This window comes from Haliaeetus albicilla, chromosome 14 (assembly GCF_947461875.1).
Source record: "Haliaeetus albicilla chromosome 14, bHalAlb1.1, whole genome shotgun sequence".
In the NCBI taxonomy this organism is placed as follows: Eukaryota; Metazoa; Chordata; class Aves; order Accipitriformes; family Accipitridae; genus Haliaeetus; species Haliaeetus albicilla.
The window spans coordinates 7,611,050-7,635,419 of record NC_091496.1 but is presented as its reverse complement, the minus strand read 5'-3'; the positions used below and the strand labels follow the sequence as shown (position 1 = coordinate 7,635,419).

The following is a 24,370-nucleotide window of genomic DNA, read 5'->3' as shown; positions in this document are numbered from 1 at the left end:
GACCCTGCAGGCTGCTCTGGCACGGTGCTGGACTGTGCGCTCACGTGGCAGCTTGCCCCCGGGGGTAGCTCCCCTCCTGCCTGCTTCTGCTGGGCTGGAGCCATCTCTGGTATGAGAAAACTAGCTCCAAAAATAGACCAAGGCGCATAAAATCCAATACATCAATATCCTCCACTCCTTGTTTAAGGGGTTTAAGTAAAGCAATGGGCCTTTGTTTCTTCATCCTATTTTTGCATACATGGATGAATTGAGAGTATTGCTTTCGTTCCTTGGCTCCCAAGGAGGCATATACTTTTCCTATGTATCACAGTCCTGGGGGCATTTGTGAAGATAAATCATTACCCCAACTTTGACACTTTAATTTCTGCACAAATCTCCTTTCCATTGGCCAGAGACAGGAACTGGAAGGAGCCTGAAGCTTTCAGTGTGCTGGCTGAAGGCTGACACCAATGTGGAATTTCATGCTGCTTTTGTGGACTCCAGGTCAGAAACTCCTGTTGGTCTGAATGAGAAAACTGTGTGGCAGCGAGTTACGGACCACAAACCAATTCCTCTTGGTGATTCTGCACCAAGCTTTTGGACAAATGAAGATGTTGAGCAAGCAACTCATCCTCTTCCTCAGAGATATGACGCCGTACAAACCCAGGGAATAGTTTTTTTGCGCACTGTATTTATTATGAATGAGGAATCAACAGGAGACACTGCCAAGCAATGTCAGTTACATATTTAGTCACCTACCAGTGACACCCCACCTATCAAATGAGACTGAAATGAATGCAATATACCGAGCAAAGTTGCCCAGCAAAAGCACCAGTAGGAGACGAGGGCTGCAGAATACTGAGGTAAATCTGTCCAGTTGCTTCAAATGAAGTAACTTATTTCTCTTCCAGCCCCTGTGCAAGCAAACGAAAGAGGTATGGGCAAGGCCACCGACACTTGTGAGACTGGTGGTGGCAGTTTCACCAAATCACTGAGGTACTAGTGGCTTTAGGCACTTAAAACCACCCTGTGATCCTACAGGATGCTAGGGGCAGCAGAAGCATCAGATCCAGGAAAAGCTGGCCAAACGCCACAGGCATCCCTCCAGAGATGTCCTTTCAGAAAAACGCCTGTATGAAGACAGCCCTTCTCAGGAGCCACCCCTTAGAGATCTCATCCTGCTTGGTCTGAGACAGCTACTGTGCCCCAGGCAGCTGTGCCAGCAGCCAAGGTTGACATAGCGCTGATCGGGAAAGATTTCAGGAAAATTTAAAATGCCAGAAAAAGGGTAAAAGCTATTAAATGTAATTGCTCAGCTCTTTAAAAACCACTCACAAAACAGTGCCAGGTTCATCAAAACGCTTTCAAAGTGGGAGCTGCAGGTTTGTAGCCATAAAGGTTCTGTAGTGTGGATGGTGCTGAGAACTCAGTACGGGTGGTGTGATAGGGAAAGAGCGTTCCAAAGAGCTCCCAACAGTCTGCGGCGTAAACACTGCTGGCTGCAATGCCAAAGCTACTGAAGGGTTTTTTAACACATAAACCAAGGAGACAACTTGGGAACTGTTTGACATCTGTTCTTAAGGGTTCAAAGTGAGTAATTTTGGAGCCAATGAAGACTGCTCTGTGGCTACCACCCTCTCGCACCCCTTTTTGGCCAACAGGTGAAAAACCTTGACAGATTGGCATTTACACACCACATTATTAACTTCACAAATGCTTATGGAATCTACATTCCTCCCAGTTCATGATGATTTGTCACTTAAAATTCTGGTGTGGTCACTCTACACCAGCCATTCAACATAAATTGTGGGATACCTACGGATTTCTTGGGACAAATTCCACTCTAGATGTCTCTTTTCTAGGTTAAATCTTGTAAACAAGTTGTTAGCAAGAAAGAACAGGCATAAACTTGTATTTCACATGCAGCCTTATTCAGTCAATTTTAAAATGATCAAAGCTAAATATCCATGCAGTGGCCTGGTGGAGACTTTGTGGATGTCCTTCTCATCAGGAATTGATTCCCCTGCTCATTCATCCCTAAAACCAGAATCCTCTTGGCATTCCAGTAATGAAATGTGTGGTTTAGACACAGAAATCCACCCTTACGCTGTGAAAAAAATCAACTCCAGGTCACTTAAGACTATTGATAAATTTTGGTTGTTCTTCTCCTCGTGGTAGAAGTGTTTCTCCACCAATCTTCGGACCTTTTTTCTCCTAGAAACATGAACCACGGAGAAAAGAAGTTAAATGTGTGGTAAGATGTCTCCCAAACAGTTCTTTGACAGAAGTTGTGGTAGGGCTAGATTATCTGATTAAATATTGACAGTCTAGGAACCTTGACATTCTGAATTTTTACAACTTCGGTCAAGAGCAAACTCCCCACGGTTAAATAAAAAAAAGCTTCAAGAACAGAAAGCAACAAGTCCACTAAAACACAGCCTGCAGGTACCTGTATGTACCTGACAAAATGCAGAGCTGCTTGGTTTTGCTGGGAGCTTGTAAGGGCACTGAAGCAAAGCATAGGACCAAAGTACCAAGAGAAGCAGCCAGAGAGCTGAGGTGCTCAGAAACTGCTGACTCACTCTTACCTTTAACATCCCATCTCGCTCCCACTTGAAGAGGCCACAGGTACTGAAAGATGAAGATGACAGGTGAGGACCACTGTGGTGTGTGTTTGCTGCACAATATGAGGGGGTCCAAAACCAGCCCCACACCTTTCCCACACTGCTTAGTTAGCACAAGGGCTAACGTTCCCGTTTCAGGACATGGTTACGCAACTCCCAACATGTTACTTGTGAATGGACAAAAGCCCCATCACTATTTCATGAGGCTCATTTCTTACCTGCAGGGCTTTTTTGGGAGTCTGTCAAGGGAAATAGCTCGGTTTCCACAAGGACATTTGAAAAATCGCTTGATGGCATCGTGCCACTGGTAGTCGTGGTTATCCTGCACACATGTCTCCAGAGGCTTGAAAAAAGTGTAATTACACTGTCAGGGAGAAGAAAGAGAGCTGTGAGTGCTTCACCAGTAGGCGAGACCTGTTCTGTGGGCTAGCAACAGCTGAACACTCAGAGGAAAGCATCTCTATCTTCTCCCATCTTGAGGAGCCCACCAGTCTGATATCATCGCCCCAGGCTTTGTCACTGCTCCTTCTAATGCCATCCTCCTCTCTTTGCCGCCATCCTGTGGCCCTGCTCCCAACGCCTCACGGGGCACACAGTGGCCCTCTGTGCAGTCCCAAAACAGACAGGAAAGGAAAGGCAGCAGGAGGGCAAGTCCAGCAGGGGCTGAAACTCTGGGAATGGGAGGTAACTCCTCCCTTCCTCTTGGCACATTTGGGATAGTAATAAAGCTCCACTCCTCTTCCTGACAGTAAAGTCCCTGGAAATGCAGATAGAGAATCCCACCCAGTGTTATGTTTTCAAGGCACTTCTCTTATTTTGTCATGTAATATGAGGAACTGAGGGTGCTGGTACAAAGCACTTCAGGGAAGAAACTGATAAATATTTTCAGGACACCAACACCCAAGGAACCCACTGGCATAAACATCAAGTTGAGATGGTCAGCACAACACTAAAGCCTGCCTTGCCAATGTCTTCATGTGGCAGTCACTCAGTGCATGGGCTGCTCTCGGCAACAGGCGTAAGGAATGAAATTGTCTCTGTTTGATCCCTGCACTGGACTATGGCCAAGAGAGTGACAGATGGGAGTCTGCAGGATGGTCCAGCATCGTTTTGTACAATCCATGTTCCACTCCACTGCCGTTACTCTGGCTCACCTTCACTCACCGTTTTACATGTCACAACTCGACATTTCACTTCTTTAATGCTTCTCATCTTCTCTTCCATTTCTTCTTTTTTCACCAGTGGCTGAAAGTATTGCTCCTGCAGTTCAGCCTCAGCCTGTGGGGGCACACAAAAAGGGTCGTTGGGGAGACAAAGATGGGAGAAGCCACTCCATAAATGGCCTTAGGGCAAATTACTACCAGGCCTGCTTGAAGTAGACTGCAGTCTAGGAGCCAGAGAAACACTAAATATCTCTTGCTTCAAAAATTCCATACAGTGCATAGGCTGTGCTTCATCAACATTGAAATGAACCACCTCTGAGATGTATGAGTGGGAGGGTTTAACAACAGTATGTACTACTCAAATAAGCACAAACCTATGAGAACAGTGCATGGAGAGGTCAGGTAGGCAGATGTAATGAATGGAATTGGTTCTTAGCCAAAATATTACTCCTCAGAAGACCTTAAAGCAACTAGGACTTCATACCAAGACAACACGTCCAAGACAAGAGCACTGTGCCACTGGAGGTGCTGTATCCCTGGGAACTTGCTCAGCAAAGACCCTGATGGGAGAAACCCAACCTCTTAGCTCTTCAGGGCAACTGCTAGCATTTCACAGGCTCCACAACTTACATGAGTCCCAGATGAAGATGGCAGCTGTCTTTATGTGGCCAAGATGTCAAGAAATGAGGGACAAAATAGGCAGGTGGCTAATTTGGTTTTAAGGCAGGATTTCTTTGATCATCCACTACCCAGGAAACCTCACTGATTCTTCCAAACACAGCAAAAAAAACAATGACAACTTGACCGTACCATGGCTATGGCAATAATGCTGACTTGCAGGCACTGTGTGCTCAGACACCCCTGGCCCTACTCATCAGGACAATTTAGTTCTATGACGTGTCTGGGTGCCTGCTTCTTGCTACAAATCATTATGAGAAGTCCAGAAAGCTCCCTAGTTCTGAGCCCTCAGTCAAGGCTGGATTGAGGCCATACCTCTTTCAGAACATCTGTGTGCTTGGACTTGGCATTCAGGATTTTCTGGAACTCTTCTGACTCCAGATAGGCCAGCTGCTCACGCCGTTTCTTTTGGGCAGGCTCCAGTTCATCCATATCTAGGGGGACAAAAAGGCTCAGTCCTACGGAGTCCAAGTTCAGAACAAAGTGTGATCCATAAGCATGATCACTGCAGGAGATTTTGAAAGTCTGAGGTCTCTCAGGCATATGTTCAGGTCAGACAGCAGCCTTTCCTAGTTCAGGAGAACATGAAGTCAAATTCAAATATGGCTTCAGAAAAAAATAAAAGCTTTTTTTTTTTTTAAAACATTGCATCTTCTCCCAAAGCACCATACTAGGAATTTTCACACTACTCCCAGGGGAGCAAGCAGTGTTGCCTCCCTGACTGATGGAAAAGTTTTAAAGGGAATTAAGCAATTCATCCAAGATCACACAGTAAATCACTAGCAGCCAAACTCAAGTTCCCACAGGAAATTCAGATACCTTCCCAGGTGGGACTGTTACTTGGCTTCCCTTGGTTAAGTCAGACTTGCATTGCAGATGCTCAAGTGCTGGAAGAAAGGGAACAGAGATGAGGACAGGGAGCTATCAGAGATTTCATCTCACACTCTGTCCACAGGGTTAGAGATTGTTTAGCCTTTGCAACAAACCCTTTAAGTTCTAAACAGACCTAACTTGGCCTCTTTTTGGCACAGCAATGAAGTCCTTAATGCAGCAACTAGTGCTCTGTTCAGCAGGACATAAGCATATTTTTTCTATTCTAGAAGCTAACATTACATACCATTCTCTGCTTCTGTACCTTGTGGCTGAGCAACATTTTTCTCAACTCTTTCAACAATTTCTAGGACATCATCAACATCAGCTCTTTTCCTCTTGACACTGTTTGGGTCACTTTTAGCAAGAATCTGGCCTTTTGCTCGTAGTCGGTGTATTGCAGCCAGCTAGAAAACAGAAAAGAGCAGTGAATGTGTTGGTGACCAGTCTGGCTCCCATGTTCCTACTTCCAGAAGTAGCAGAGGAAGTCTGTCAAACTGAGGAGACAAGATCCACTGGCCTGAGCATGGAGCTGGCCGAAGAGAAGCCCAACAAAATTCCCAGGTCTGCTGTACATCTAATTCACCACATCACCCAACCTCTCGTGACTTCCGAAACCATAAAATCACTCCTCCAGGTGTGTTACCAGGCTTGATATCTCTGCAGCTGTGCGTTAACTGCTTCACAAATCAGTAAGTTTTCCAGAGGAATCAAATCACTTGAGATTTCCACATAAATTGGTAATAATTGGGAACTAATAGAAAATTGCATACCACTATTCCTTTCCATATTCCCAGAATACCAAGACTCCTTCTTCCTTGCTGGAAGAGAAAAGTTTCTTTGACAAACATGTGAACTGATTTGTGCCAAGCAAAGATGCAGTCTGTTCTGGCTAGAAACCAAAATTATTCAAACTCATGGCACAACATACCTAGACTAGTTTAGTTCACTGTTGCTTACCTGGCAAATGGAAAACACCCAAATACACTGCACTAGCAATCCCGAAGAACAAACACACACAGTTTAGCATTCCCAGGATTTCCAGCACAAATCCCCTGCCCCTTCCCAGCACTTAAGGATTTTCATGCTTGCAAAACAATCAATAGTGACAGGCCTTGCTCTCCTTTCTTCTCTAAGTATCACTTCAGCACCTCCCGTCCTGGCCCAGGACCTATCCACAATCTGATGCTTTAAGATGTCCCAAACCCCCCAAAAAACCAGAGCAAAAGAGCAGCCACTGGTGGACAAAGAAGCTCTGTCGACCTGCATGAAGCACAGGGTACGAGGACATCCACAGAGCTACTCCAAACTGCTCTCCAAAGGTAATTTGCCCAAGGGGTGACAGACTATGTCAGGTCATCAAGAACAGAGACAGTTCTACTCAGAGAAGCTGCCAGCATGCATAAAGAAGTATTTCTTCAGCAAAAAGCTTAGCATCAGGTTCATGACTTAAGAGATGCCCTATCTCCCCATCTCCTTTTCCCCAGTCCAATCCCAAGAGGCTGCTCTGTCCCCCATCCATGCCCAATTAGCATTTGCTGAAATTGCCAGTTGTGTCTGTGGCTTCAGTGATGCTTGCCTTTGGAGAAGATCCAAGAGTGAGCTCATGAGCATCACACACGAGACAGATCGTAACAACTCACTTCTGACCAATTCAGGTAGATTCTGAACAAGCAAGAGACATCAGCTCCACTGGCCAAATGTCACATACACAGTCCCTCTTTAGCAGCTGTTCCACTGCTCTGGAAGTTGACTACAGGCAAGATGGTAGCATGGACCTCGATACTAACAGCAGTCAGGAACTGCAGGTTTTTTGTGTACAGTAATATAGACCAATCTGATTCCACAAATCAGAAACTTTATTAACATCAGAACTGACCTGGTCTATATCTCATCGAAGACTCCTTTACTACCACAAACCAAACTTCCCTTAACCTCCACTTCTTAAAAGATTCAAAAAGCTGTTACCTTTTTGGCTTCTGCCAAGCTGCCTAGCTTTGGTGTTGGAGGTGGAGACCCATCAAAGAAGAGGATATCTTCTCCTTCTGAGAAGCCTGTGCCTAGCCTGGGCCTTTGAGGAGTTGACATTTTTGCAGCTTTGGGAAACTCTGCCCCAGGTACTGGAGACTGGAGAGAGGACTGTCTGGAGGAGGATGGCAAAGCAGGGCTGCCAGCTTTACTTGTGTTCTGGAGAAACCTAGTAAGACAAGATTAACCCATTGAAATAGGGACACAAGTCAAAGAGACAGAAAGGTTTAAGAAACAGATAGGAATGGAAGGGTTGCAGACTGATTTTTCACTAATTGGCCTTTTATTACTAGAAAATCATGCAGCAATTCAGGCATTCAGGAGAGGAAAACAAGACTGGTAAGGAATTCACTGGGGTGGCTGAAATTAAGCCACTTGAAGAAGTCACCAGAAGGAGTGAATGACCAATTGCTTTCCAAAACAAAAAAAACCAGATAGAAGCATCAAATGAAGCTGGGAGGTGAGAGATGAAAGCACAAAAATGGCCTTCTTTGCAGAACAGGTAGTTAAGCAGTGGGACCCCTTGTCACAGGAGTCACATAAATGCTTAGGTTTGCATAGGTCATGGTTAAGAAGTTGGACAGGTTCATGGGAAAAAAACCCCAACCCTTCAGAGATATTGTGACAGATACCACCCCTAGCTTGGAAAGTCACTGAAATACTTAGTGTTGGAGGCTAGAAGGGTATCTGGGGGAAATACCATCATCATTGTGCCTAGTCTTATTATTGTCCTTCAGGTTCTGTTTTGGCTTCTGTTGAGCCTTTTGAGGCTACTTGGCTACATCAATCTCAGTCTCACCCAGGGTGGCTTTTCTGTGTTTATTCTTAGGTTTGTTAACAAGATATGCACAAAACACTTGGCAAATCTTAAATTTCAGAAGATCCTTGCAAGCCAGCAATGAACACAACCAGGACTCCTGATACCAGTTTCCTACTCTAATTAGTCTCTCCCCATCATGTCTTCCAGTTGCTGGGCACTGTGCTGTAGCATTTGGTTCTCCACCGAATACTGGGGTATTTCTATTTAAATGAAGTTTTTATTAAAACAGCAAAACACTTCCCACAGTTATACTTAGGGTCACAGTAATGGAACCCTTCCTGTGAAAGTCAGTATGTATTACCGCCTCTGAATCTCTTCAGATCGCTTTTTTCTGGCCTCCAGCAATTTCTGTTTCTGTTGCTTGAGCAGCGCTGAAGCAGAGATAGACTGGAAATTGGCTCCTTGCTTTTTTCCTGCATCTGGGAAAAAAACAAACCAAAACAAAATAAAAAGCTGCTAATGTTTGCTCAGAAGGAAGTTGAGTGTTTTCAGGAGTGGGTTTTGGTTTTCCTTCAGGCAAAAGGACAATACCTGCTTTGGTCCAGTGTTTACAGAGATTTCGTGCTCCAAAAGTTGGCTGTGCTAGCAGTTCCTTGAATTCCTCAGAACATTGCATGGGTCTATTTGCTGCACCTGGAGCAGAAGAGGCAGAAATACAAGAGATTTGGAGCCAGGAAGGGAAGCAGGCCTGGCTTTAGAGATGTAGTCTAGGTTGGAAGAAACTGCTGCAGGCCACCCGAGTGAGCACCACCCCAAAGCAAGGTCAACTTCTACATTATATTTGCCCATAGCCTTGTCCTCACAGAACACATCACGAAGGCGTAGACATTTCTACCCCTTCAGCAATTTCATCAAGTCAGTCAGTTCCCCATCAGCCTTGGCTGTCTGTGGTGTTCCCACTGCTCCCATTTTTAGAACACTTGAAAGCTGCAGTGGTGCATTTCTTCCCCCTCTCTGGGCTGATCTATGAGCTCGGGAAGTCTTGTTAGGCCTTAGTATAAGCGTAATGAGTTGGGTGGTTAAGCATCGCTTGACTGTACCAGGAACTCTCATACAGCTAAGACGGAGTCATGCTGACCATCTCAAGGACTCCTGCTGCCTGGCAAAAACAAAACCAAAAAGTAGAGATAACTAGTTTTCTAATAATAACCCTGAGACATCCCAGTCCTCCCCTGACAACCTTGGAGCATCCCGTATCTGAATCTTAAGTCATTCCCTAACAGCCTGGAACCTTCCTTATCTGAATTGTAACTCACATGAAATGGTACCAGCACAGCTGGAATTCCAGTAATCTTGTGATGACTAAAGCTAATCATGTCCCAAACCTATAAACAGCAGTACTAAGTGAGACCCTCTGAGCTCTCCTGGACCACAGCAGGCTGTGACCAGCATCCCCCTCTGAGTGGGACACCTCTCGGAGCTCGCAGACTTTTCTGTTTGCAAAGATCAGAGGTCTGTTGCTGAAAGCTGACAAGGCTTGGGCTGATACTCTCCACTCATTGAGACTTGACCCTTCGCCCATTGAGAAAGATGCCAAAGCATTTGACATGAATATTTTCACTGAACTCGAGGGGAATTTTTAACAGTATATCTCTGTTACTTCCTTATGTATATCTCTTAATGTCTTTGTGCATGTGTGTACTAACCTGAATATTCCCTAACAAGTATATTACAAATATTGCTTTTCAAATCTATACTTAAATTAGTGTCATGAACTTTATTCAACTATAAATAAATCTCAGGCTGCTATTATACTCATAATCCTTTTAGATATAAACCGTTGACCAAGTCTGGGACTAGGAATTGATCCAGCCGCACCTAGACTCTTGACAGTTTAGAAAGCAAGGGGGTCTTCTCTGAACCTCGTGACTCAATGGGAGGGTCTCCCAAACCCTTTTTACATTCCCGATCTCTATACAAATCACAAGAAATCAATTCTAACTAACTCAGTTTTTCTTTGTATATTTATCTTTTTTAACCTATTGCATTTTTGGTTTCTGTATACCTAATTTTAGTCTGATTCTAACTTAATTTTCCCGTATACGTTTCATCCATGTACTAAGTAATAGAGTGAACCTTGCCATCAAATTCTGTGAAGTCACGCTTTTATATAAATTCCTATTAAATAATTTTTGTTTTGCTAATACCATTGAAAATGATTCTTTAAGTGGTCCAAACCACTCCATTTCGTGACAAAAGCCCTGAAGCCACCACATCTTATTCCAGGAGAATTAAGAGCAGCTAAAAGCTAGAGACAGGACACACACTGTGTTGTCTGAAATGAAGGCAACTGAGGGAACAGAAAGATGTGAAGAAGACATCTAAGTGGCATCTAGAGCACGTAGTTTGAATGATCTGTCATCTGCTCTCCACTGAGCATAAAGAGGGTGTAATATTAAGAGCTTTACAGAAACAAAATGGAGGCAGAGAAGATCAGTGACATCCCAAAGGCTATGGAAGGAACATGCTTTGAAGATCACAAAACAAAAGCACTAGAAACAGGCTGGATACTCGGAAGGTCCCCTGCATTGCAGACCTGACTCTGATTTATACTTTGTATTCCTTGGAAGCTTTCAAGACTGACAGAAGTCATTTATTTTAATCAAATAAAATAAATTCTCTGGTTCAAAGTTCTTAAAAGTTCCAATTCCCATTAATCTGGCAAAGATCTTCTGTCACTGTCCAAAGACAGAACAGGATACTTAATTTAGGGGCACTGATGAGAAAAAGATGCACGAAGCTACACAGTTGCTTAGTTACATTTGCCTTGCAGCTGCTATCTCAAGAGGGAAGAGGAGTTTTGATCAATTGAGAAAGCAGCCTGCAAACAGCTATCTCTGTAGCAAACCAATTGCCAGATTCATTCATTGAGTAGCAGGGTCCTGGGACACATCTACACATCAAGCTGGAAATATCTGGAGGGTGAAGAGACTATATGGCTAGTTAGGTACCAATTTTCTGCCTGGTTTCCTGGACAATTGCGTCAACTCCTCTCACAACCAGATGGGAGAGAGTGGTTTGAATCTTCCTTTTCGGCGCTGCAGCTGCTGCACTAGAAAGAGGAAACAAAACAAGAACATCAGAGTTTTCCCATGCTTAGAGCAAGGGCAGGAGCTCAAACACTAGCCCAGTACTTCAACAAAACTCCAGCCACCCTAGAGGGTGCCTCTTTCCTGTCATCTGTCAGTCTTTGGGAAGGATGCGATCTAAATCCAAATTCTAGCACAATGTTTAAGATCTCCCATTTCTCCCTGGGTTGGGATATGTATTTCCTATGCATTGAGAGAAAACTAAATGTAAGTAATGGCTAAGCTTCGCTTACAGTTCGCTCCAGGGTTGGAGAGGAGGCTGGAATTGCTTCATTACTGTGGCATCACACCAGTTATCAGAGGGCAGTGGTAAGGGAATGAAAGCCATGTGCAAGCACAGGGCTTGATCCAGCTGTGACTCAAGTCTTTCCACAGCTGTCTTCAGGAGGATTTGAATGAAGGACCTGGCCCCTTCCTGCTAGTTATGAGATGCATCCTGATCTAGTGATCTTGGTCACTTAATAATACGCAAGGTGTACTACTGTCTTCACAATGCAATATTAACCACCCCTTACCACATCTTAGTGCTGTTAAAATTTTCCTATCAAATAGCAGCTCTGTTACCCCATGGTGCCAGGAGGATTACACCAAAGGTGGGGCACTTACTCCTATTTGGTGAATGTAGTTAAGTCAAAGGGATCTCTAACTAAATAGGCCCCCTTAGAGATAGCTTCAGGCTCACTGGTATATGGGAGGGAAATTCTTTTCAAATGCAATGGAAATAAGTGGTTTATCTTACACTGAGGCTGCATATGCTGCTGAAGAGACACCTCCATAGTAAAACCCATCCTGACACAGCCTCTCCTTCAAACTGGGATTTTTCCGACCAACTTTTTTGGGAATGCGACCACCAGAGAAGGTGGACTGCAGATCCGCTCGCTTCGAGCTGAGCTTCTTGTACTGGGATTGTATGTGATACTGACAATATTCACAGTCGTTCTGAAAAGAAATGGGAGAAGCCTGTTGCAGAACACTAGCAATTACAATTTACTTCATTCCTCTCACCCACATGCATCCTTCTAAACTGAAGTAACATCTCTATTGTAGTACTCCAGTATTTGACCAACTCAGCAAACATATGCCCATACTCCAGGAATGAAAAGCAGAACTAAACCTGCCCATACTAATCACTGGAAAAAAACCTGTGCGTCAAGCAATTTTAAGGCTATTCCTTGGCTCAAGTCAACTGATGTCCCAGGTCCTCTTGCCCAGATTGTATGTAATTTTCTTACTAGTATGAACATGAAGGAAAACTAACACAGAGCAAGATATTTCATGGACTCATTTCAAATTAATTCATCAGTTTTCAGTGTCAGAGGGAATTTAGAACTGAAGATAGTGAGTCTGCCAGTCAGAGACAGCAGTGCCATAAACGCACTCACTCAGGGTGTTCTTTAACTTTTTACCAAAAAATACCTCCATTCTTGTTGATATTCATCTGCCCCAGCTTTGTATAACTACAATTACCCCACAATGAAACATTTTTTGCCACTAATTAAACGGACAGTCGATTCCTTCATGAGGTTCTTCTGCCAGACAGCCTCCATCTACAGTTTGTTCCAGGTAGCACTGGAACATCTCACTGAGAGCCCTGTGGCACAAGCACCTCCTGGAGTGGGTCTGCAATCACAGCCTTGTTTTGCTACAGGTATCTTCTGTATTTGTCTTCCTCCCACTCCACACAGCTGAGTGGGAGTTCCACAGGAACTGAGTTCCTCCCAGTTCTTCATTCCTTCATTTTCTCTCCTCCTTCTAAGTGCTACCCTACTAACTATAACCCTTCCAACTTAGGGTTCGTTTCAGGTATCTTAACATCACCATAGCCATGAAGTGACATAGTCCTCAAGTCCTTTAAACTAGTACAAGTCAGTACTGTCTCTACAAGAAGATCCTAACACCTTTTTCCTCTCATGTCCAGTGCACCACATTCAGGTATAAATATTCTAGCAGCTTGCGGGCACGCTGGACCAGGGAACTCAGTGGGTTAAAGCCATGTCTGAAAAACAAAACCATTCCCAAGAAAAACCTCCTATTATTTTACTTTGGATGAGTTCTCTAGTGCAGTGCATGGAAGCTTGCACAGGCACAAAGGAGAATGAAAGGGCGTGGAGACGGTGGCAGTCATGGGTCAAGACCATCTCTTTTCACTGCAGCACCAGCTTTGCATTTAGGGAACTACCAGTACTGCTGCTACAGTGCCATCACAAACACAACAACTCTGGGTTTCATTTATCAGTTTCTCCACCCACTTTAGTTAGTTACCAGTCAAGATCCAGAAACAAGTCAAAGAGTCAGAGCATCAGTACAAAAATCAGCAGCCAGATTTTTACCAACAGCTTAAGGATGTCCTAACTACTGAGATACAGACCAGGTTCACAATCTGTGCACAAGGATCACCGTTTTTCTTCCTGGCTTTGCAGGTGCCCATGTCCAGAGCTTCACCCATGAGGAGGATCTTCTGGGGATGGTCAACAGACAAACACACCTAGAAAGAAATCAGAACATGCCTTGAGCAGGACTGGATGGGCTTCTCTCTATATGTCAGTGGTTTGGCTCTGGTCCAGTTTAGTACCTCTAATATTAACAATGCAGTTTTAAAATGCAGGCCTGGTTTAAGCAAGCCACATATCCTGTTCAGATTGAGTACAACCACTTGGCTCTGACACCATCATGGCAACCACATTCAGCAGTGGATGTGAAGAGGAGATGTACTAGAGCTCTGTCCCTCTCCATATGTCTAGGTCAAATCAAAACTGACTCCTGTGCAAGAAGAGTGTCTACTTCACACAACCAAAGATACTAGGAATTGTGTCTGTAGGTAAGAAGCACTTTGAAAAGTCAGTTTTAATGTAGTTCTAAATGTGTACATTTTAGCTAAGAGCCATTCTTAACAGTTAAATACAGCCTTTACAGTAAAGCTGGTATGCCTTTCTACTCACCAACAGGACTTTCTACTGCTTATTCACGTTAATTTAAGCAATTATATATCTTAATAGACCATTAATGAGATTCTTAATTTTTCCATTTGGAGAATTTAAAATGCAAAACACTACATCACCAGCTACTAGATTGAAATTCCCCTTGACAGAAGTCAGTAAAAATGGTTTCCATTCCAGTGCAGTTAAAAAGATATTAAAAAAAATTAATTCATTAGCAAAATGAAGCCACCTTAAAAGTTTTGATACATACAGAAAAGTAATTAATCATGCTCTGCATTTACAAGTAATTGACTAAACAAGGGAACTACTATGTATCAACTCACTATACATAATACATCATTTGTTTAATAAATCAAATACTGCTTCTTCTCAGTCATGATTTTGGAACCAGGAAACATTTTGCAATCACATCTCATGCTTAAATTAGAGGAGAGAAATGAGCTTCCCCACCTTTTTCAGCTTTGAGACACCTCTAGACTGAAATAGGCAGTGCACTGAAGTAGCTGAATAAACTGAAATGAAAATACACTCCCTATGTCTGTGGAAGAGCTGACTGCTACTGAGAGCAGACTAAACACATGAATAAACTCTGATTTTAGATGCTTAATAAGACTTCTTGAAGTTCAGTCTTACAGAAGGCTAGGAGCAAATACACACCGAGCAAATACACACCACACAAATACCTGAATGCAATTCAAACTGTTCAGGCAGACTGCTGTAATTTCAGCCTTAACATGTGTTATAAAGCTAAATCTCAAGCAGATATGAAAAAGTTCAGCTGTGGGTTTTTATCTACAGGTGATGGGCAGGTGAAAAATCCTCTCACCTCATCTGAACCTTCTTTAGGTTTCATAGGATTAGCATTGAGCAGCCCAATGACGGTGCCTTGGTCTGTTTTCCAGTGTTCTTTGTGGACATCACCGAACAAGAAGAGTGAGACACACTGATTGAGATCCCGTAGGTCGTTCAGCCGCCAGATACTGAAGGTTCTGCCCTGGAACAGACATTCACTTCCTTTTCAGCTCTCTGTACAGGAACACTGACTGCATCCCCTCTTGCTGTTGCTTTTAAAGAGTTAATCTGATTTCCCCCCCACCTTGGGTTTCCTGATTTAGAAAAGCACAATTTGTAACCTCAGTAGAGGTTAGATACAGTATCTCCAGCCATGCCACACAGCCAATTCTGGGATTCTTAAAGGCCAAAATAGCACAATAATGCTGCTACCACCAATCTTACTGATATTAAAGCTGGACAGCGCTCTTGCCTGCTGAATAAAATGGTTTTTACCCCACTGAACAAACAAAACCAAGGCATATCCAGATCTCTGTTTTGTCAGTTACTTACTTTCTATAGGACATGTACATCATCTAGGACAGAATGGCCTCTAGGGAAATGATAGAAGCAGGATGCGTTGGCACAGTTAAAACAAGAGGGCTGTCTAGAAAGACTGAGAGTCACAGTCCTTTTTTTCGCACTGGCATTTAACACGTAACAGTGGATGAACAGATTTAGGACAGATTGATGGTATGGTTACATTAGCCAATGCCACTGTCTGGGACAGTTGCACCAGATAAGCTAAGGACTTACCCTGAGGACTAAAAGCAGCACTACTGCATGAAACCAGATGAGTCAAGATCTTTAACATAGTAGCTTTTCATTAACTACCTGGAGTTGGCTGATTAAGTTGAAGACCTAATTAGTTTCTCAGGAAAGACAACCAGCATTTCACTTGAACTGAGCAAGGGATACAATGAAGTTACTTACATTATTTGCACTCTGAGGAGTGACCTTCTTCACTATGACTCCAAATGTCACCCAGTCTATTTCCTCCAGATTTTCTGCAGCAAGTTTGCTCTTCAGTTGGGACAGTCGGATGAGCTTCCGGTTAGCCATTTTTCTGTCCATTTCAGCCGAAGACACCCGGGGTTTTCTAGATCGAGCAAAAGCATGTAAAAGAGAACACATCCATTGGCATAAATGGACGATCGGAACCATCCAGCATCCTCCTGAGGAGACTATGTCTTGCTGCAAAATACCTCTGTGCCTTGTTTCACCCTGAGTTCACTTGAAACAAAACCCCTCAGGACATGGTACGAATATCAGAAAGCTACTGATCATGCTGCGTTTTTGTCCGAATAGCTGCACTGCAACTTAGCCCTGAGCCTGCATTAACTCTGCTCATTTCAGGAAGGACTGAGTATCACGAGTGTCTGAGCAAGGTTTGGAAATCCAGCATGGTTTCTGGTGAGGAAAGACACCGTGAGTATTCAGAGACCTCTTGTGGCCACATCGAGTATGGGGATCACGAGTGTCCCCCAAGGCTTCTCAGCGTGGAGCAAAATCTGCTCAATTGGAGCACAATTGGACATTGCACATGGCCACTGCTTCCCTCCTTCACCACTGAGAACATCCCAGGGAAGGCAGTGCTAATAAAATGATAGCTTTTTTTGTTAGAAAAGAGCAAAAATGAAAGTAGAAATGTAATACCAAAAGTCAGTTACCTATTTACCAATCAAACAGCCAATGCTGTGGCTTTGTGTTACATCCCTTAATGACAATTGACTATCTGACATGGTTAAATGATGTATAAATAGCAAATCAGAAATCCAGTCCCCTGCTCACTACTTGTGTGACTAGCATCACAGGACACTGGACAGATTGTGCTTTCTCTCTCATTACTGGAGGGTCATGACCTCAGACAGAGCTCAGTGCTGGGCTGCTGACCTTAATCTCAGTCCCGAGAAGGTTTCCACAGACACTGGCTGAGTTGTTGCACTGGAGCATGTAGGCATGTGAGGAGTCTTCTCTCTGGTCACCTTACTGGGTGTGTTCCCTGCGGCAGACTTGAGAGGTTGGAATGCCAGACTGAGGACTTGCTGAGGAGGAGGAGTCTTGTTCTCTTTAGCAGGAAAAAAAAGGCAAGAAAAAAATCTTGATAATGAAAGAAAATTTTCAAATAAAAACAACACTAACTTGCACGTGACCAGAAACAGGAGTCTATATAATGCACTTGAGAACAAGGTGTAAAACTGTCCTATCTGTCCAGACTGGTCTCCCAGTCAGCTAGGAACCAACTGACAGCTCCAGATCAGTCACATGTAACTCAGGCAATGACTTCTGCCTGCTGAGGAGCTTCCCAGAGCAGCTCTCATTTTCCAGGCAAGCTAAATTGTAGGATACACAGATGCAAGCTAGACTGCTATCAGTGTCCAAATTAATCATAGCAGTACAGAGAATAGCACTCATTGCAAAGAATACAGTAATTAACTCTGTAATAAGCTCCATTCTGCTGTGACCAGACTGCTACTGGTGCACTGACTAGTGTAAAACTATCCTGGATGTGTCTACACTGCTGCTGTGAACTAGATAGGCACTTGACAAAAGCCCAGTGTGTTTCAGTGAAAGGCAGACTGGGAACAGTACCTGCTGAGGATGCTTTTGATTTCTGGATTCCTTGTTTGGCTGGCGGTAAAGGATTGCCCAGCTGGGCTGAGAAACATGGTGACTCTTGCAGCTTCTGAACTTTCCTTTCCTTTAAGGGTGGACAGGGAGATTTACCTGGCCAAGAAAACAAAAAAAATATTTAAGAGATCTCAGGATCTGGGCTCAAACACTAAGAACTGCTCCAAAATAAGTAATTCCCTGATTAACAAGCCCAAGTCAGGGTCCCACATGGAAACCCTTCAGCTAAGTTGCCAGCATCTGAAATGCAACAGCTGGAAAAGCCCCAATGACTCTTCCCCATGACGACCTAAAACTCTGGATGTCACTGAAATCACAAAGCTGTGGAAAGTAGGAGCATCCCCTTGCTTTTCAATTTTCCAATATAATTTTGTTACTACACCCGACATGCTACAGCAACTAACACTGCTGTATTTTCTGGGTGTACCAACATCTGCCAGTAAGAAGGAACACTTCCAGCAGAAGACTCTGGAGCACTTCAGTCATGAAAGCTGCCCCATGTAGAATCAACCCATGATGTAGGTACCAAAACCGTAGCTCACTGATTTAGTCTGTAGCTGCAGGAAACAAACTGTGTGGGAATACACCAGACCACCATTCCTCCTTGCTACTCAGTGCCCACTTTAGGATTATCTGGAGTCTTGCCTATAAATTGCACATTGGTAGGCCAACAAATCATAAACCCATTTAATTAGTCTCATTACCAGGGGTTTTCTTCTCAGGGCCTGAACTGGATTGCTGCCCAATAGCAGTCTTTTGCAACTGCTCCTGTAATGTCTTCATTTGTTCTTGCAATTTTCTCAGCTCAGCTAGGAAAGAGAGGAGAAGAAAAAGGATAATAATGAAGACAGCAGGAAGCCATTGCAAACAGGGATTTATGAGATCCCTGGAAGTCTGGCAGTTTTACTACATCATAGGAACTTAGAAAACAAAGACTAGAGCCACAATACAGATTTACTTGAGTCTACATAGCTCACTGTGAAGGGACACTTTTTCATACAGCCTGGAGCTGACTTCTCTCATATAAATATTTTACTTGACCATGGTATGTTCCTTGCCATGTTGCATGTATCTTTCCTACTGAACATAAGACAATTTAAATGGTTGATGATTGCACTCCTTAACATAAAGAAATGCTTCTGATATAATCAAATATCTGGCCTGGACACAGGAAAGCTTAGTGGCCAGCTCTGCTTCCGCACTGACCAGTATGGCAGAATCTCTTGCCAGCAAGTCCTGAGGGGGAAGGGAATGCTGTACTGGTGAAAGATAGCAGGATGACAGCCCTGAAGACTGAAGCAACATTGGTTTTCACCAGAGAAGGCAGAGGTACATAGGCAACCTTCTCTGTCCTGCTCAGCAGAGCTAGTTTAGTGTCCTTGGCTTACTTCAGTCCTCTGACTTTCTTTGGGGAAAATAGATTTGGTGAGTTCGGCCACTGAGCGCTGAAAACTGGACTTAGAAACTTTCACAAGGACTTTCTGTATTCCCCCTCCAGGCACCATCCTAAAGTGAGAAGCAGCAGACCCTACCTTCTGCCCATTAGCTCTCTAGAGACAAGATATATATCACAAATCAGATAAAAGATGCTGTTACAGAAACCTTGCAGTTCTTGGTTGGTCTTCTCTTTTGCCTGACTGGGAGCTGAAGCGGGGACAGTTTCTTCTGCATCCTCCTCTTCCAGCAGGTCATCCACATCTCCAAACAGCATAGCCAGGTTCTCCTTCTGCTCATCGATCATGCTGTCCTCAGCATCAACCTCCTCAGTGTAGGATGCATCGTCTTCTGCATCGAAGAGCTCATCGTATTCATCTGGTTCTCCCCTCTCATCTTCTGAGGCATCTTCCTTCCCAGGAGAATTCTTCTCAGTTGTCTCGCTTTCTTCCAGGAGGGAGGCCAACAGATCCAAGTCATCATCAGCTAAGGCAAAAATTAAACTCAGCATTATTTCCGTCCAGTTAGAGGAAAGCTGCCATGGAATAAAACATCCAAGATACTGTAATCACAAACTAATGACAACCGAAACTAAATTGGAGAAGCTAGTGGCATTTTTAAAAAACTACTTCAGCTTCAGCTAAAGGAAGATAGAGCAGCCTCCTGCAATGTGGACAGCAATGTGGCTGCAGACACTCTCAGCTTGCAATCCAGGCTGGCTGGTAGGCAGAAAACTTGCAGACTACTTAGCGCTGCCTTTTCCTCCTATGCAACTGCTTGCACAATAGCTGCTGTTACAAAGAAAAGCCTTGGGACCTGCAAAGGTGTAGCCAGGAGCTCTACAGACACCTATGTGGCTTTTGCCAATGGAAGGTGAAGAGGAAGATGCAAGGCAGGCAAGAAAGCATATTCTCAGATATGGTTTGCCCAAAGATGAGAATACAGAGCAAAGAAATATGGACCAAAGGGACAAATAATGAAAAAAAGAAAATATAGAGAGAGGAATGGGAGATAAAGCAGAACTGAAGTTCAGAACAAAACAAGAAATCTGTTTAGCCTTTGCTGCTGAAGAAAACACAAAGCCTGGGAAAGGATAGAGCAGCCTCACAGAAAGGTGACAACAATGAAGGCAAGGGGCAACCTCAAAGACCTCCTCAAGTGAAGTCAGTGCAACATAATTTCCTTTGCTAAAAGTTTTATCAAGCTTTCTGAACACTTATTAACTAAAGTGTTAATATGACTAACTAACATATTAGTCAGAAGACAGCTTTCCTACTGGAAGTAAAGGAGTACTTTCCCCCTTACCGTCCATGATTCCACCAGGATTTCTTCAAGAGCCCCTCAAGGAAAAAAATTCTCTGTTATGGGAAGAACATTGACAGTGTTAAAATGGCTATATCTTAACTAGAAATACAAGTTGTGTTCAGGCTTCTTATTTGATGATTTGCAAACCACCAGCTTGTTTTTGTTTGCAGCTGCAGATGAGGACTCCACTAAATTTAAAATCCCCACATTCATTGGTGGGGATATGCTGAACTCACCGCAGCATAAGGGCATTACTTTTAGAAAAAAGCCCTAAGAGACACAGATTTTAAGAAATGCCTACCATGTTCTTCTAGTAATAACCGTTTCCATCTCATCAGTCCTGCACTATAATTATAATTAGCATTTAACTCAAGCAAATCTTCTGAAAAGGATTCAGTCTTCATTTGAAAATGGAAGAAGGTAGCAGGGTTTCGCTGTCTCCTCAAAACAACACAGTTCTTAAAAGCATACATTCCTCATTTCTCACAGCTCCTCCACGGAAACACATCCATGAAAAATAATCAGCACAGGCGGACATAAATGGTCAAGGGAAGACTGTATAACAAGAAGAGAAATCCACTGGGGATGGATTACTCACAGACCCAAACTCTAACTCTGCGCTTACGGGTTTTCCTGCTGCAGGAACTTTTGTTTCACCCGTAAACTCCACTTCCAACAGTTCTCTCTTTTCTCTTGCTCCGGAATATTAACTTCCAGCGAAGAACGAAACAAAACTCAAGAGCACACAGGAGCAGGCGTGGCTAGTGACCACCACGCTGCCCCGGGGTCCTGCCGGGGCTCACCCGGCCGGCCGCGGCGGGTCACCCCGCCATCTCCCCCTGCCTCTCTCCCAACGGCCAGCCCCCCTCGGCCGTGCCGTGCCCGCCGCCCCCCCTCTCCCCACGGACCACAGCAGCCGCAGGACCGCCATCCCCGCTCCCGGTGGATCCCCCCTCCAGGGGAATCCTCCTTCCCCTCACGGCTCCCCTCCCCGCTCGGCCGCCTTCCCCCACCCAGGGGAACCCCGACCTCCTCCTGGGCTTCCCCGTGGATCTCCGATCCCTCACCCCGGCCTCTATCCCGCCGGGGATCGCTTTCTGGGCTCCCGCACCCCCGCTCCCCCGCTCCCCCCAGCCCTTCCCTCACACAGCCCCGCTCACCATCAGCCGCGCGCTCGCCGGCACCCGCCAAAACTTCAACCCGGCCCCGCCCTCCCCTCCCGCGCATGCGCAGCTCCGCATCGTTCGTCCTGGCAGCGGGCGGCGCCGTCCGCCGCCATCTTGGTTGTGGGCGAGCGCTGGCGGGGGTGGGTGAGGGGGGATGCGGGTGCCCGATGGGGTTTGGGCTAAGGTCGGGGGGAGAGGCGATGGCGGTGTAGGGAGGAGCTGCAGCGCTGAGCGAGGTGATGGGTATGAGGATGACGGCGTCACGGCGTCGTTACACGTCTCGGTGGAGCTGCGTGAGGTGTGGTGGCCTGCCCTCAGGGGTAGCCCTATGGTGTGAGGCCTGGGTCCCCACAGCTCTGGGTTGGCCCTGGGTGAGCTCGCCTTAGTTGTGCATACCTGCCTGTGTCTGGTCAGAGTGGCCTCTGGGAGTGGGTACGGCAGGCGGCATAGTCATCTGAATAACCTAAATAATCTCAGCAGGTGTGTTAAGCCAGCAAATTCAAACCCAGGTATCGTTGTGTGCAGTTGACAGGATTTTGTAGTCCAGTTCAGTATTTCTTTGGTACAAGCAATTATGATTCTGTGAAAAAGAATATTTCTGAATATGTACAAACTCATTGCTCTAGTCCCTTTTTCCTTGCATCAATTATATGCAGAAATTGCCCTCGAAACAGAAGGATTTGAGCTCAGATCCCAATGCTCTTGCACTAAATCCACCCTGCAAGATGATACACAAAGGAAGAGAGGATGTCTCTGGTATTTAAAGGCCAGCAGTACCAGTACTGGGTGAGGCAAGAAGAACTGAGGACAAATTCTCTGGTAGCTGCAGGAATCAAGAAGTTCCAGCAGCTGGCAGGAAAAAACTCAAGAGAAATGCCCCACTGAGCAGTTGAAATGCTCTGCTGAATAGTTGTAAACCAAGCTGTCCAGTGCGTGTCACGTTAGACTCTCTTGTTTTCAGGTTTTTGCCCGAAAACCAGATGCCTAGCCCAGGCATGCTGGGCTAACTCATTCTGGATGCATTGGCCTGCGTGGTGTTCATGCAAAGGTGTTTCTGGGGAGATGGAGCAATGAATAACACCAGGAGCTGGGGAGGAGTGTGTGGGTGCTGAGGGCCCAAAGAGGCTCCTCTGTATTGCTGCTTATCCACAATGGAAGCAGGGAAACACTTTGTGCCCCATCTTGGCATGGGTGCAAATCCGTGGGGAGGCTTCAGCACACCATATTTTTCATATTTTCCCTCCCTCTGGCTGCTAATTGCCAGTGTGATCCAGGCTAATCACAGAGCATCACCAAGTCCTCCTCCTCGCCATCTAACTGGAGTAATGTTGGCTTGCTTGCTCCTGTGACCTGAAGTCTGCAAATCCAGAGATAACCTTCCTGCTCACAAATCTGACGCCCACCCCATGGGACTGTTCTGGCCCCTTCCCAGTCTGGATTTTAAATCTGAAGTGGAATGAAATGCTTCTGGCTCCTGTTCCACATCAAATCAGGGTACTGATTGTGGAACAAACTACTACACCAGGAATGACCTTTGTTAAAGACAGTGATATGGGGACAGGTAGTATTTCATGGACACGTAGCATCTAGTCACTTTAAAACACAAATACATTTTATCTTATCTTTCATCTAAAGGAAAACAAAGGGGATGTACTCTTAAACCTGTGCTAATGAGCATCTGCTGGCCGTTGTGATAGCACATCTGTCCTCTGGACTGCAGTTAATGGTGACAACAACAGACAAGTAATCCTCCCTGTTGTATGAACAGGTTTCAGTGTATTGTGGTTTTATTCTTTGCAGTTCCTTGTCCCTCCTGATTTGCACTATTATACCTAGTATCTTGTCTTTCTATGAAGACCTACTTCAGCTAATCCCTGTCTTCCTGTTAGTATTCCTGTGCTAAGATCCCTTCTCTTTCTGACGCCTCTTAAAATGATTAATTTTGACATGACGGATGCACAAGTAATTCCTCCTTTGGCCTTTCACATTGATTTTCTGTGTTTTCATTAAGGTTAATGCTCCTCAGATGAAATCAGCTCTATTATCATTCTATTAGTTTGATTTTGGCCTAGTAGCGTTTCCATCAGATTTAGATCATTGCAGAATCCATAACTATCACAAAGCTCCCGTAATAAAATTGGATTCAGGGAAAAAAGCACATAAATCCTACTGTCACAAGGAACCAATTAAAAGCCAATAAGAGATTGCGTCTGCTGGGAGTACTTGTAATTGATGAAGAAGGTTGCAAGCTGATGAATACCTCCGCACAACAGATTTCAGTTAGCTCTTGTGTTACCTCAAATTACAGATGAAGCTGTGTGAGAGAACATGAGCTGTAGCTAACAGAAAACAAGAATCCAGGGTCTATAAGAGATAATTAGAACAACAGTGACAACCAGCAAATTAAAAGCAACTCCTCACTTTAATTACAGGGGCAAAAAAGTGATTGTTTCTCCTGGTATTAGAAGGTGAGGTCTCACTGATAGCATGACATGAAACATACACTGAAGGAAGATTTTCTTTGGCCCAAGAAACATCAGGTATTTTTCTTGCGTACATTTTAAGAATATTCATCTGCTGAGAGTGAAACATAAATCTTACGCTATTGAGGCCTTTGTTTTGAATTAATCAGCTCTAGAATAGTTTCTATTTCAGGTTTGAAGCAGAATATTGAGTAAAATACTAAGTCACCAAGCTTTTTATTTCTAAATCCACTATTGATCTGTTCAGTGTGTTTTCTCCTCAGTGATTTGGATCTTCATCCACAGGACAATTTGAAGAAGCACTTATTTATGGAAGTAGGTTGACAGGAG

General features: G+C 44.4%; 2 protein-coding genes across 5 annotated transcripts in view; both read right to left on the bottom strand.

Annotated features, from left to right (window-relative positions):
- PRPF18 (pre-mRNA processing factor 18) overlaps positions 1 to 24,370 on the bottom strand; it is a 222,468-nt gene that overhangs the window by 157,948 nt on the left and 40,150 nt on the right. The window lies entirely within an intron of this gene.
- On the bottom strand, positions 509 to 21,612 carry MCM10 (minichromosome maintenance 10 replication initiation factor). Of its 3 annotated transcripts, none has more exons than XM_069801628.1 (20): positions 21,552 to 21,612; positions 20,392 to 20,444; positions 19,255 to 19,572; positions 18,357 to 18,461; positions 17,614 to 17,748; positions 16,915 to 17,089; positions 15,955 to 16,120; positions 15,017 to 15,184; positions 13,620 to 13,736; positions 11,991 to 12,190; positions 11,114 to 11,214; positions 8,694 to 8,795; positions 8,464 to 8,581; positions 7,283 to 7,511; positions 5,562 to 5,721; positions 4,760 to 4,878; positions 3,768 to 3,881; positions 2,822 to 2,967; positions 2,568 to 2,610; positions 509 to 2,193 (listed from the first exon to the last, which is right to left on the bottom strand). In XM_069801628.1, the coding sequence occupies exons 2-20, from the start codon at positions 20,396 to 20,398 to the stop codon at positions 2,110 to 2,112; spliced, it is 2,607 nt and encodes an 868-aa protein (XP_069657729.1). In that variant the 5' UTR covers positions 20,399 to 20,444; positions 21,552 to 21,612; the 3' UTR covers positions 509 to 2,109. The 3 variants fall into 3 exon arrangements, with proteins under 3 accessions (XP_069657729.1, XP_069657730.1, XP_069657731.1); XM_069801629.1 differs by lacking the exon at positions 21,552 to 21,612 and adding an exon at positions 21,017 to 21,126; XM_069801630.1 differs by lacking the exon at positions 21,552 to 21,612 and adding an exon at positions 20,693 to 20,844.